This window comes from Ovis canadensis, chromosome X (genome assembly GCF_042477335.2).
Source record: "Ovis canadensis isolate MfBH-ARS-UI-01 breed Bighorn chromosome X, ARS-UI_OviCan_v2, whole genome shotgun sequence".
Classification (NCBI taxonomy): domain Eukaryota; kingdom Metazoa; phylum Chordata; class Mammalia; order Artiodactyla; family Bovidae; genus Ovis; species Ovis canadensis.
Window position 1 is genome coordinate 45,448,726 of NC_091727.1, and position 13,775 is coordinate 45,462,500.

Sequence of the window (13,775 nt, forward strand, 5' to 3'; positions counted from 1 at the left end):
TTTTGTCTTTAATCTCTGGGTAGAATTTCCATGAGTTATCCATACTTTAAAAAATTATAGTCAAGTATTTGTTTTTAATGATTACATGCAGAGTTTAATAATGTGAATTGGTATATTTAAGTTAAAATAAGTTTATTAGTACAGCAAAAAAGATTTTGTGTTCTTACGTAAAAAGAACAAAGTGATGCCTTGAGATAGCTTACTCATTCAGCTAATAATGTGAAAATAAACTTTTATAAATTCACATTATTTATAAATAAGGTTTTATGCATTTTAGCTGCACTGAAGAATGTGTCAGTAGCAAAAATGCACACAAACCTGTCCTCTTTGGCTGACTGTATAGGTAAACTTTTCATGGTTTTGAAATGGAAAATACTTCCCTGTATTGAGGCTAATTTATGCCTGCACATCAATCCTTCCTACTTGCTTGTCACTGCTGCTTAAGCAACTCCTTTTAGAGTCTGTTACTGTACGTCCTCTTCTTAGTAGTAATAGTAGGAGAGGTAAGGGAGGAACAGATGAATAAGGGTGTGATTGACTTATATTTCCATAAAACATGATAATGCAGCCCTCTTTCATTTGGAGCACAGCAACTATAATAAATATCAGAAAATAAGGGTCCTTGTTTGTTTTGTGTACTGTGAACTATACATGAAAAACAGCTGATTTTGTGAACTTGAATTGATCCACAACTGAAATATGATTCCCTGGCAAATTAAGTCAAATTATTCCATGTGCTAGTATTCCATGATCTAGTGTTTTGATTACTTACATAGTCAGCTTGTTTTATCATAACAGTTTTATTTAAGGTATACAAGATGATGTTTTGATATACCTGTACATAGTGAAATGATTGCTACAGTCATGCTGTCCAACATATCCATTTCCTCACACAGTTACCTTTTTTTTTCCCTATGGTGAGAGCACCTCAAATCTATTCTCTCATCCAGTCATAATGCTGTATGTTAGTTCTCTAGATTTACTCATCCTACATAACTTCAACTTTGTTTCTTTCGACCAACATCTCCCCATTTCCTCCATCTTCCCACTCCTGGTAACCACCATTCAACTCCCTGCTTCTGTGTATTTGACTTTTTTGGATTCCACAGATAAGTGAGATTATGTATACTATCTATACTATTTGTTTAGTAAAGATTTGTGTTACCCATTTTGTACCATTTTTATTTGCAGCATTTTGAATGGACTTTTTCTTATAGTCTTATAATTTAAAAAAAATTGTCAAATGATTGTAATTTTTATTTTACATGAGTTGTGAATATATGTAGCCAGTGCCAATAAGGTAGGATTGTATGTTGTGTGTTCTACTCTGAACTGTCATTGATGATACAGCTTTATATTTACTCCTTGGAAATAAACATTGTGTTAATAGAGATTTTTAAATGCAGATTAAGTTTTACATGAAACAGTAAATAAGGTTTATCTTACATTCTTTGTTTTGTATCTTGAAATTTTTTCAAATACAAAAATTAGAGAAGAAGAAAACTGTAGTTTGTAATCTACTAAGTGACAAGTCAGTACTTAAAATTGTTTTAATTTCTCTGGAATGAAAGTTCTTCATTGCTTTGACTGAACCTTAAAGGCAAACTTTCTTAGGACAGAATTAATGGTTCTAAATTTCAGGAGTGTGTATGCCAAGCTAAATGAATAAATTGACTGAAAAGAGTATTTTTTTATGCGTTTGTTTCTGCTCTGTATTCTTTTAAGTAGTAGAGTAATTAAGTCATTTATGTACATATTTTTAATCATTTACTATAGGATGGATGCATCATACTGTGGATCTCCTGGGAGATAAAGCCACCAAGGAAAGCTATGCTATTCAGTATCTCCAAAAGTCCTTGGAAGCAGATCCTAATTCTGGCCAGTCCTGGTATTTCCTTGGAAGGTAAGACTGATTTATCAGAAACTCAGGTTTTGCTTTTGTTTATTGCAGCTAAGAGTTTTGAATTATCTGAAATATCCGTTTACTAATAATGTGATCAGTATATTTTCCCTTTTAAATATTTTATAACGAAGATTTCTAGATAAAAAAGAAAAGAACTCCTGAATGTGGTAGTTTTTCTTATACCGTCATCTGGTCCATCAGGATATTTCCTATTTTGCTTATTGGATTTTCATTTGACTTAAATTATTTCTGGTTTTCAAAAACTCTTGGCAGATACTAATTATTCAGTCAGGTATTTAAATGCCTTTCCTTTTGATTTCTAGTGTTCATATGTCTATTTAAATAGAACAGAGAATTAATTTTTCATTCTGCCTGCTGACTACCAGTAGTTAGTGGAACTTTGCCCATTATCCTTTTGATTAGTGATATTTACCTTAGATAGAATGGACATTAATAGTAGATTTCAAGTCATAGTTGTTTTTGAAGTTTTACAATGAGAAAATAGATACACTATTATTCAGTTTTTTGGAAAGGAGAAGTGACATTAGTGGAAAAAAATTTTTTGCAAGTCTATAAACTCTTCTTGTACTTTGAATGTCTGAATTTTGCTTACTGATAATCTGAAATATATCTCATGTATATGTTTCTGATAAAGTATATTTTTGGACCATTATCTGATTGTATTTTAGTTCTTAATTGGTCTTAGCTTTTGCAGTATGGTAGAAAGATCAGTCTACTAGGAGTTATCTGAGATACTTGGATTCAAGTCTTGGCTACTACTTGTGGAATCTTGGATTGAACAATTAAACATTTTGAGGCTTCAGTTTTCTGTTGATAAGAGAAATAGATTGATGGTTCTCAATGGTGGTAGGGTGGATGGGAAGCGCTATTTTGCCCCATAGGAGACGTTTCATTATGTCTGTAGAGAGATTTAGGTTATCACAACTATGGAAAATGCTACTAGAACAGTTCTCTACAGCAAAAAATTACCTGGCACAAAATGTCAATGGTGCAGAGGTTGAGAAGCCCTGGGTTAGATCTCTTAGGTAACCTTCCCATGCTAAAGGTTTTAATTTTATGTTTTCTTTGGAAATTACCCTGTTTTGTTTTAATTTTAAACTTTTTCCCATTCTTTTTTTCTGTAGGAGTATTTTACTTTGATTGAGTTAACCATATAGTCACATTAAATTTTAGTATTTTGTACAGTCACATTAATTTTAGTATTCTAGTATTTTATATTTTAGTATTTCATTTTTTTTTCCTTTAAATTTGGCAAAGTTTATTTGTATGACAGGGAATAATATTAAGATGTTTCAAAAAATTTTTTATTATTCATTAATAATATCCTATAATAGTTAAGTGGGAAAGTAGCTATTTTTAGTAGTAATTTTCTAATTCCTTGCCAGGCTTATAAAGTCATCTAAATTCAGTTGCTCGTTAGTAAAGCTTGAGAGTCCAAACTTTGTCTTTCTCTTTCGTTAAAGATCTTTGGGGTAGAAACTGAATCTTAACCATCTTTGTATCTTATTACCTGGTAAATGGCTATTTAGTAAATGAGATAAATGATCTAATTGAACACCATTTGCCTTTGGAGCTTGCTCTGTTATTACTGTTAGTATTGTGCAGTGAGAGGCTTCGTATATTGACCAAAAAGGAGCTCTAATACTACAGAGTAGGGTTTTGCTTAGTCATTGCCTCTAGTGTTAATGTTTATATATGAAAATTTCTGTTAATATAGATTAAAAGGAATGTGTATCAGAAAGTGTTTTTCTTTAGATCTAAGATAAAGATTAGTAGTTTAATATAGCATAATAGTGTGGATGTCTTTTTAATACATTTTTTCTTAATTCTATGCATATAAAATTAATATATAATTTTGAAATATCAAAAATCACTTTTTTTTTTTTTTTTTTGCCACACCACTTGTGGGTTCTTAGTTCCCGGATCAGGAATCAAACCCTGGGCCCACACAGTGAAAGACCAGAGTCCTAACCACTGGGCCTCCAGGGAATTCCCCCAAATTACTACTTTAGTAATTCTGTAATTTTCAGCTCAGTGAGCACTATTCCATAGGAGGTGTGTCATCCTCCTACCCCGCAAGTGGCTTTTCATTTGAAATCGTTGAGATGGTTTTTATTTGAACCTTTCTGGATAGAATTTTCCAAATATCCTTTGCTGACTTCTCAGATAAAGGATATTTCTTCCAATTTAACTTGTTTGGGGGTTCAAGATTATCATGTTGGTGTTCAGTATTTTTTATCTGTAATATAATTTGAGGACTGTTTTAGACTTTGTTTACATTTCTTACCCTTTTTACTGACTTCTAATGTGTTGCTTCAAGTCTGTTTTGTCATAAGAAAATATTTATAAATAAATTAGATTTTAGAAGTTATTAAAGCTCTGAAGGAAGATCTCAAATGTCATTGGGATTCGATGACCCTATTCTGAGGCACTTTGTTACTTATCTCTGCATCAGGTCTGTGTTGAAGATTGCATTTGTTTGTCGTTTGGCATGTGTATATCATAATGAAAGTGTAATGTGGTAATGCTGTTAAACTAGCGCTTTGTTATTCACTGTGTTATCACAGAATTATAGAATGTTAGAGCTAGGAGGGACCAGGAGGTCACCTAGTTCACCCTGTAAACCTTGTCATTTTGCACGTTTTAGAAAGGGAGCTCAGAGGGGTCAAATGTTTTGTCCAAGGTCACAGTCATGCAGGTAATTAGTAGCAGAGCAGAAACTAGATCCTTGCTTCAACACCCAGAGCTTTTTCAGTTACACAGTGCTATCTCAACGAGAGCCTGTTTAAGTTTTATTAGAGGGAAAGTGTTTGAAAGTTGGATTGAGGAATTTGTATTTGGGCACATTGGTTCCCTACTTTCACTTTGTAGGAATCAAGTATGAAAACATAGGTTGTGGGATTTACTGCTTATTCCTCCCAGCAGTTAGGTGAATTTGCTCTATAAATCTGAGATTGGCTTTGATTTAATTAAGAAAACAAACAGAGCATGTTTTCGACTGTTGGGTAAACATTTCTTTTCTTTGTGGTGTCTGTCCCTGTTTGTCATTGTTAATCCTCTCTTGTCCTGAATTCTCTCCTCATAAAACAGTTTACAGATACTCTCTGACATTGCCTCTGTTTCTGTCACTCACCTTTCTTTATATTGCCCCAACCCCCAGATTAGTGATCTCATGGTCTTCCCTTGTGGCTCAGCTGGTAAAGAGCTCACCTGCAATGCAGGAGACCTAGATCGAACCTGGATTCGATCCCTGGGTTGGGAAGATCCCCTGGAGAAGGGAAAGGCTACCCACTGTAGTAGTCTGGCCTGGAGAATTCCATGGACTGTATAGTCCATAGGGTCACAAAGAGTCAAACACAACTGAGCAACTTTTACTTCACTTCACTTTTCAGGCTTATTTTTACCTCTTCTTGGTAGGTATCCTGTGTTCTTATACCCTCTCTTCCAGGTGGATGAATTCCAAATCTTGATTTCTACACTTCAAAGTATTAAACACCAGGACAGTATTTCCTATTCTTCACTTAACATTATCTGTTTTAATGTCTACATCGCATGTCAAAATCAGCTTATTTCAAACCACGTTCATCATTTTCTTCTCTGAACCAGCTCCTTCTCCTTTATTTTTGTCAATGATATCACCATTCTTCCCCCACCCCCACATTAGTCAGACTTAAAAACTAAATTATAATTCTGCCCCCATGAATATCTAATCAGTCTATCACAAAGTTTTTATCTGTGTTTTGGTTTATTGTTTCTTCTTTTTCTTTGTTGTCACTTCCATTACTTTCACCCTAATTTGGGCCTATTCCAAGCCAGTAAATATAGCTGCCTTCTTTTTTACTGTCTATAATTTTTTTCACTTTTGGTTTATTGCTACACATTGTTAGCAAATAAATATTCCCATAAAATACTTTAATCATGCCATTCCCCTTGTTAGAAGAAGAAACTTCAGGATATTCTTGGGTTGGATTTAAAATTGCCTACAGTTTATATCTATGCTATCTTATATATATAAGATATATCTATATATATATGTGATATAAGATGCAACTTATATAAGTTTTGCTCATGCTATTCAAGCAACATTTCAAAATGCTGTTTCTCAAGTTCTCTGCCTGACTCGGTTCTCAAGACTTTTGGATTACTTGACATTTACTTTTTTTTTTTTTTTTTGCTATTTACTCAGTCAATAGTATTTTAGAGTAAGTCAATTACAATACAAATATTGGTTTAATGGAAAATGTATGTATGTATGTTTGTATATGTCTTTTTGTCCCATTTTGTTTGCTTGACCAAATTGCTGTAAACTAGCTGGTAATTGTAAATCACTGATCTAAACAGTATGCATCTACACACATTCCAATCCTTTACTCTTGCCCTTTCCTTTCTTATCTTTCCTAAACCCAGTAGTGTGGTCTCTTCTACCCTACCCTAAATTTTCAAACCACTTATTATCTGTGGGTAGCCATTTGATATGGCATCATGCTATTTACAATGTGTCTTAAATCCTCAGCTAAATTGTAAACTCCTTGATGATGGACTGGGTTTTATTTATTCCTTTTTCCCTTAGTGCCAAACATAAATATAATTTCTGTATTTTTATAATTTTAGCTGCTGTTTTATATATCCATCAGGTACATCTACATTAAGGAAAATGGCAGTTCTCTGAAACTTTAATCATACCTTGCTACCCTTACTAGTCATTAAGTACTGTGCTTAATCCTGTTTTATACTATTTTTGATAGTCGGCTTGATATTATTTCTTATGTGTGTGTCTTGTATGTATTAAAGAGTTGTTGCCTTTATTTTTATTATTTAAGAAAGGAAAACTGAAATCTGATTCAGCAAGTCTTACCAACATGGAATGTTTTTCTTGGTTTTTAACTAATTTCTTACTCTTTGGAAAACCAGAGATCAAGTTGTATAAGTAGAGTGGTGTGCATATATCTCTCAATATTATTGTATTGAAGTGATATGGCATTTAACTATTTTAATAGGTGCTAAAGTATGCTGCACTGTTAAACACTAAAGATAGTCTATAATACAGCTTATTGAAGGGTTAATTATAGTGTTATTGTCATGTATATTCACACTTCACATAAATTTGTTAGCTTATTAGATTTTTATTTGCTTGGACAGTCTTTCAGTGCATTAATTAATCAGTGCATATTAATCATATTTTCTTATTTTTTCCCCTCCCCTCTTAGGTGCTATTCAAGTATTGGGAAAGTTCAGGATGCCTTTATATCTTACAGGCAGTCTATTGATAAGTCAGAAGCAAGTGCAGATACATGGTGTTCAATAGGGTAAGACTTTTGTGTAGAAATAATGGTATAATTCATAAACAATGGTTGCGTCACATATAATGTATTTCGTAAAGCTAACCCATTCTTTTTAGTCGACTTATTTTTTGTTAATTTCTCTTTCCAGCGTGCTATATCAACAGCAAAATCAGCCTATGGATGCTTTACAGGCCTATATTTGTGCTGTACAATTGGATCATGGCCATGCTGCAGCCTGGATGGACCTAGGCACACTCTATGAATCCTGCAACCAGCCTCAGGATGCCATTAAATGCTACTTAAATGCAACCAGAAGCAAAAGTTGTAGTAATACCTCTGCACTTGCAGCACGAATTAAGTATTTACAGGTAAAATGTTTAAATAGCAGTTTTTTAAAGGCACATGTTTCCCCATGACACTCAGGCAGGAGGAGGGTGGCTGGGAAGTTTGTCTAGTTGTGTTTTGATGTCTATAACTTGTTTCCATATTTTGTAAACATACCATAGCTTGTAATATTATTTTACTTTTCATTTTAAGTAAGATATACAGTATTTAAAAGATGCTCTTTTGTGCATTTACCCTGTTAATGCATATTAATTTACATAATTTTTTTCTATGTACTGTCTACATTTTTAAGTTGTCATAGCATTTTAGAGAAAAGAACACGAACACTGTCTTTCACTCTTGCTTGGAGTTTCATGAGAAGACAGCTATAAGAACTCTGAAAACAGAGCTCAGCTTTGTTTTAATTCTCACAAAGGTTTATATTCCCGTTTCCCTCATTATATTTAGTATCTTTCTGAAACCCCAAATTAAGGATCTATTTTCTTAAAAACAATTAGTTATAGCATTTAGGAAGATTTAGTGGACTTGCTCTTACTCAAGTAGGCTTGTGTTAAATTTGCTTTTTACATAATTTTTCCTAGGCTCAGTTGTGTAACCTTCCACAAGGTAGTCTACAGAATAAAACTAAATTACTTCCTAGTATTGAGGAGGCGTGGAGCCTACCAATCCCCGCAGAGCTTACCTCCAGGCAGGGTGCCATGAACACAGCACAGCAGGTGAGAAGTTGGGTTATGTTCTGCAGGTGCCCAGCTTTAAGGGTTCTTTTCAATCTGTAGTAGTCAAGCGTATTTTACTAAGCACAGGAGGCTTTTATTAATGAAAAGACTCTTGATTTAATTGTGAAGGGAATTTAGATCAAATTAAAACTCCCTCTGATATGGGAAGAAATTTTGGGGTGCCAGTTTAGAGCCTTTGTGCATTTTCATGATTTTGAAGGAAATTTCTTAACATAATGCTGCAGTTTATTTAATTTTTGAAACACGTTTTTCAAAGGAAGGTACACATTACTCCATTGATGATTCATTTGATTTTCAATAATTACCATTCAGCGATGTCCACATAGATTTGAAAAGTATGCAGCTTGTAAAGTTGTATAATTTGAAGGAATGAATTAAGAACATATAGAACCCTATTTTTGTCTTCCTTCTGTGATTCTTAGGCATGTAAACCTCATCATCCAAATACTGAACCTGTATTAGGCCTCAGTCAGACACCAATTTCACAGCAATCCTTGCCACTACACATGATTCCTTCTAGCCAAGTAGATGACCTGTCCAGTCCTGCCAAGAGGAAAAGAACATCTAGTCCAACAAAGGTATATATTTTAGAGAAATAGAAAATCCCAGCCAAGAAAGAAATTCCTAACTGCCCTGAACTTGTGCAGTTTGAACATCTCCTGTCCTTTATTTTAAATCTGTGGACATCAGTGAGTGAAGGGCTTGAGTTTTTTCATTCCAAATTCTTAGTATCATATTAAATATGGAAAGTAGGGATAAATTTGCATTCATCAAATCATTTTATTCATCTCCCTGCCGTTAAGATCTCAACACAACTTTTCATCATCACTTTCTACTGACATTAAAATAAACTTAACATTAAACCTAGTGGACAGTGTGGTATTTAGGTTAGTCATTTGGGCCATAGTTTAGGGGTGGGCCTTTTTGGGTGGCTAATTAAAGAATCAATATTTTCTTAAGTTTTAAGTTCCCAAATTTACTATGCATGTAAAATTACTTTTAAAAGAACTAAATGTCATAACATCTTTTTTATATGTAAATATTCCAATTCATAGTCATTTGACCTCCATTAGTCATTATGTTAACTCTGTGGATTTAACCAAATATTCTTTAATTTTTTTTTTAAATCAATTTTTCTCAGAATACTTCTGATAATTGGAGTAGTGGCCATGCAGTGTCACATCCTCCAGTACAGCAACCAGGTCATTCATGGTGTTTGACACCACAGAAATTACAGGTATGTAAAACATGCTTTTGACAGATTGCTTTTCCTATTAAAGAAAAGTAGAGGTACTAAAGTTCTAAGTTTTTTTTAAGTATTAATTCTTAAAACTGAATGGCAGTAAACTCAGTTAATAGGTACATAAGTGAAATGAGCCCACATTTACCAGAGTAATAGAGATAATTCATTCCTTTTTTTTCCCACTTAACTTCCGCCCCACCCCTCAATATATTCTCATGGTTCAAACCATCTAAGTATGAGTTTAGAGTATATAGAATAAATTCTCCTGCTTCTGTCCCTACCCACTCAGTTCCCCTCCTAACTGAAAACCAGTATTAACTTGTTGCTTATATATCTTTCAAGAGACGTCATGCATGTCCAAGCAAATACTCATCTCCTTTCTCTCATATGTTATTTTTCTTCTCTTTTTATATAAATGATAAAATGCTGTATATACTGTTAAATAGTGTATTATGCAGACCTTTCCATGTCAGTATATTAAGAGCATCCTAATTCTTCTATGACTACATCATGTTTCTTTATGTAGGTGTCATACTTTTACTTAGGCAAATTACTAGTTTTGGATAGTAAGATTTTCTTCAGACTCCTACTCCATACAGTGCTTCTTAGAGAGTACTTGTCATAAAGCATTTTTAAGCTTAAAGAACTTTCTGTGTAAACCCTGATAATTATTAATGAGTAAAATCTCATGCCCATTTATCTCAAAGATCCCATTACAGTAAACCTTCTGAGATAAATGTTTATTCCTTAACTTTCTCAAACTTCTTAAAGGACTTCATCTTGGGATTGATTGCCACTGGTCAGAAATCAGTATCTTTGACTAGACAGCATTCAGAGTTTTATAGAAAGGTTGCTTAGAATAATGAGCTTGTTTCTTAGATATGTCTTTGACTGTATTCTTCTTTTTCTTCTAGCACTTGGAACAGCTCCGTGCAAATAGAAATAATTTAAATCCAGCACAGAAACTGATGCTGGAACAGCTGGAAAGTCAGTTTGTCTTAATGCAGCAACACCAAGTGTGTACAGCATTGTTTTCCCCTAAAATTTGTTAGCATTTGAATATTTTTGTTGACTGGAATATCATTTTAGAGAGTATGTTTATGCCCACCTCTAGTTTGTACTAGTGTTTAGTGGGATTTAATTATCTGTGCTTCTTAAAATACTGATAATGGACAGAGATTTTTAGGGGAAAAAAAACAGCTATAAATTTGATTTTGAACATGACTTAGTATTTTATTAATTTACATGTTATTTTGCATGTAATACTTAACAAACTACATCCTAAACTCAGGCAAGGTTCTTTCAAGTTTGTTTAACTCAGAGAATCTGGCATACAAATGTGATAAAATGGAAATTCAAGATACCCTATTTTGTGATGGGGAAGAGACCTGTAAATTTGATTTCTTTTCCATAATTTTCAACTGATTTCTTTTGTCATTTACTAAAAGGATATTTCTTAATATTAAGTAGATTCCTGCTTTTCTGAGGAAGCTAATCTAAATGTGAAGAAACACAATTGCTTATCTTAAAAAGGTATTTTTTAACCTAGAGAAATTAAATGTTAGGGTAAAATCAGAGATTATCTTGTTACATATCTTCATATTCTGATTGTGTCCGTTATGGGCCACACAAGCAGCATTTATTTTTGTTTTGTTTTTTTTTGACAGATGAGACAAACAGGAGTTACACAGGTACGATCTACTGGAATTCCTAACGGGCCATCAGCTGACTCATCACTGCCTACAAACTCAGTCTCTGGCCAGCAGTCACAGCTTGCTCTGACCAGAGTGCCTAGCGTGTCTCAGCCAGGAGTCCGCCCTGCCTGCCCTGGGCAGCCTTTGGCCAATGGACCCTTTTCTGCAGGCCATGTACCCTGTAGCACATCAAGAACGCTGGGAAGTACAGACACTATTTTGATAGGCAATAATCACATAACAGGAAGTGGAAGTAATGGAAACGTGCCTTACCTGCAGCGAAACGCACTCACTCTACCTCATAACCGCACAAACCTGACCAGCAGCGCAGAGGAGCCGTGGAAAAACCAACTATCTAACTCCACTCAGGTAACAGAAGGACTAATTGCCTTGTTGGCTTCTCACATAATAGTTGTCTTTACTTGATTTTATGCATGTTGAGAGGAGAAATAAAAGTTTGGGAAACTTTTTATAGGCATTTATAGTACTACAGTGTGATTACTACATTGTGACTCGGTATTGTGTGTAGATTTTTTTTCTCTCATGTAAGACACACATAGGTAATGTTATAAATTTCTAAAAGAAAAAGAAAATAGATCATACAATTCTCCAAAGCTCACTGCTAGTTTACAATGGCATCTTAAGCATTTATAGTAATGTTTCTTGGTTCATTTCTGTAAATATTGCCTACTTAGATCAAGTGCTATTCTAAGTGGTAAGTATTTACTCTGGTGGGAGGAAAAGTTCTTACTTCTGAATATTTATCCTCATAGTTTTCCCTGTGTTTTGGATTGTTTCCATGGAGCAGGTGCACCAAAGCAGGACTGAAGGATCAAAGAGCTTTTCAAAGAAATGTTGCGAATATGTCTTGCCAAATTGCTTATACTTTTATTAGTCTACTACAAGGAAATATTTGACTTACTATTGGTAAAACTAAAACAAGTTCTTTTTCTAAGAACTTTTGTCTTAGTTCATGTACATAAACAGATAATAAATAGGCATTACATATGGAATATAAGGTAATGTTACCATTAGTTCTCTGGAATAATATACTAGAAAATGGAGCTGGGGAGTACTAGAGATTGGTGGTAGAGGAGTTGCATTAATAAATAGAAATGTCAGGGAAGGTTTCGCTGGAAGGGGTAGTTGAATAAAGACCGGAAAGAGTTATAGAAGTGAGCCTTAAAGATATTCCTGGAGGAGGAAATGGCAATCCACTCCAGTATTCTTGCCTGAAAAAAATCCCATGGAGAGAGAAGCTTGGTGGGCTACAGTCCATGGGGTCACAAAGAGTTGAACACGACTTAGCAACTGAGCATGCGCACACACACTTGAAGGTATTTGTGATAAGAGTGTTTCAGATTTAGGGAGCAACAAGGAGCAATAGGCCCTAAGGCTGGAGCGTGTTTTGCATATTTAGTGATTATCAAGGTGGCAAAAGCATGGCTGAGCAGGATGAGAGGTAGATGTGTTCCAGTTTGGACACAGGCTAGCTAAATCATTTTCAGCCTTGTAGGCCATTGTATAAACATTTTGGATTTTATTCTGAGTTAAATGGGAAACTATAGGGAGGTTTGAATGGAGTGAGGTGGTCTGACTAGATCCTCTCCAGTACACTGTGGATAGGCTAAAGGAGGCAAAAATACTAATGATATGACCCATTTGGAGATTACTGTTATAATCCATGTTAAGAGATGGTGGCGGCTCAACCCAGAGTGGCAGCAGTAGAAATGGTCAACTTTTGGGTACATTTGGGTGTAGAACCAACAGGATTAGATAATAGAGTGGGTATGAGAAAAATGGGAGTCTAAGCTAGCCTGATAAACTAGGGAAGATGAAGGAAACTGGATGAAATCACCAAGGGGTAAGAGTAGATAGGGGAAAAAAAGGGAACTCAAAACTGAGCCTTGGGGCATTCCAATATAATAGGTCAGAAAATTGGAAAACTAACAAAACTAGATGAGGAGTGACTTGTGAGGATAATAGGAGATAGAGGAGAATATGAGTGATGCCCTTCAAGCCAAGTCTTTCAAGGAAGGGGCTGTGATCAAAGTGTGAATCAATCAGTGGTTACAGGTTGAGTTGGTAATGTGAGGAAATTAACACAGGAGAAAAAGGAGAGAATTGTTTGGGTAGGTGAGAGGATGGGATTTTGAAGGTTCAGTGTCTTTAAACATTAAAGGATTGTTAAAAGGATAACATGAGATTTTTGTTAGGATTCCTGTAGTGCTAAGGTATAATTTGTAATTAATAAATAAGAACCGTTGTTATGATTGTAACTTAATGATTCTATTATTATTCTTTATTGCATCTAATTCCCTGGTTTCCTTAGTTGCTGAGATTTTAAGTAAATAACTCCCTTCATCCCACTTTGGAAATTTGCTATCTTTACGAAGACCTCCTGTATAGCACAGGGAACTCTGCTCAGTGTTACATGCCAGCCTAGATGGGCGGGGGGGTTGAGGGAGAATGGATACATGTATATGTATGGCGAGTCCCTTTGCTGTTCATCTGAAACTACCACAAGATTGTTAATCGACTGTACCCCAA

At 34.6% G+C, this 13,775-nt stretch overlaps 1 protein-coding gene across 18 annotated transcripts in view; it reads left to right on the forward strand.

Annotated features, from left to right (window-relative positions):
- Positions 1 to 13,775, forward strand: part of KDM6A (lysine demethylase 6A) — a 181,199-nt gene that overhangs the window by 124,372 nt on the left and 43,052 nt on the right. For 4 of the 18 annotated variants that reach the window (XM_070289926.1, XM_070289933.1, XM_070289937.1 and 1 more), the window contains 8 exons: positions 1,777 to 1,903; positions 7,132 to 7,230; positions 7,355 to 7,574; positions 8,133 to 8,267; positions 8,711 to 8,866; positions 9,430 to 9,525; positions 10,446 to 10,547; positions 11,199 to 11,594. In XM_070289926.1, the coding sequence (XP_070146027.1) occupies positions 1,777 to 1,903; positions 7,132 to 7,230; positions 7,355 to 7,574; positions 8,133 to 8,267; positions 8,711 to 8,866; positions 9,430 to 9,525; positions 10,446 to 10,547; positions 11,199 to 11,594 (1,331 nt within the window). The remainder of the gene's footprint in view (positions 1 to 1,776; positions 1,904 to 7,131; positions 7,231 to 7,354; positions 7,575 to 8,132; positions 8,268 to 8,710; positions 8,867 to 9,429; positions 9,526 to 10,445; positions 10,548 to 11,198; positions 11,595 to 13,775) is intronic. The other 14 variants (XM_070289935.1, XM_070289938.1, XM_070289927.1 and 11 more) reach the window with 7 other exon arrangements.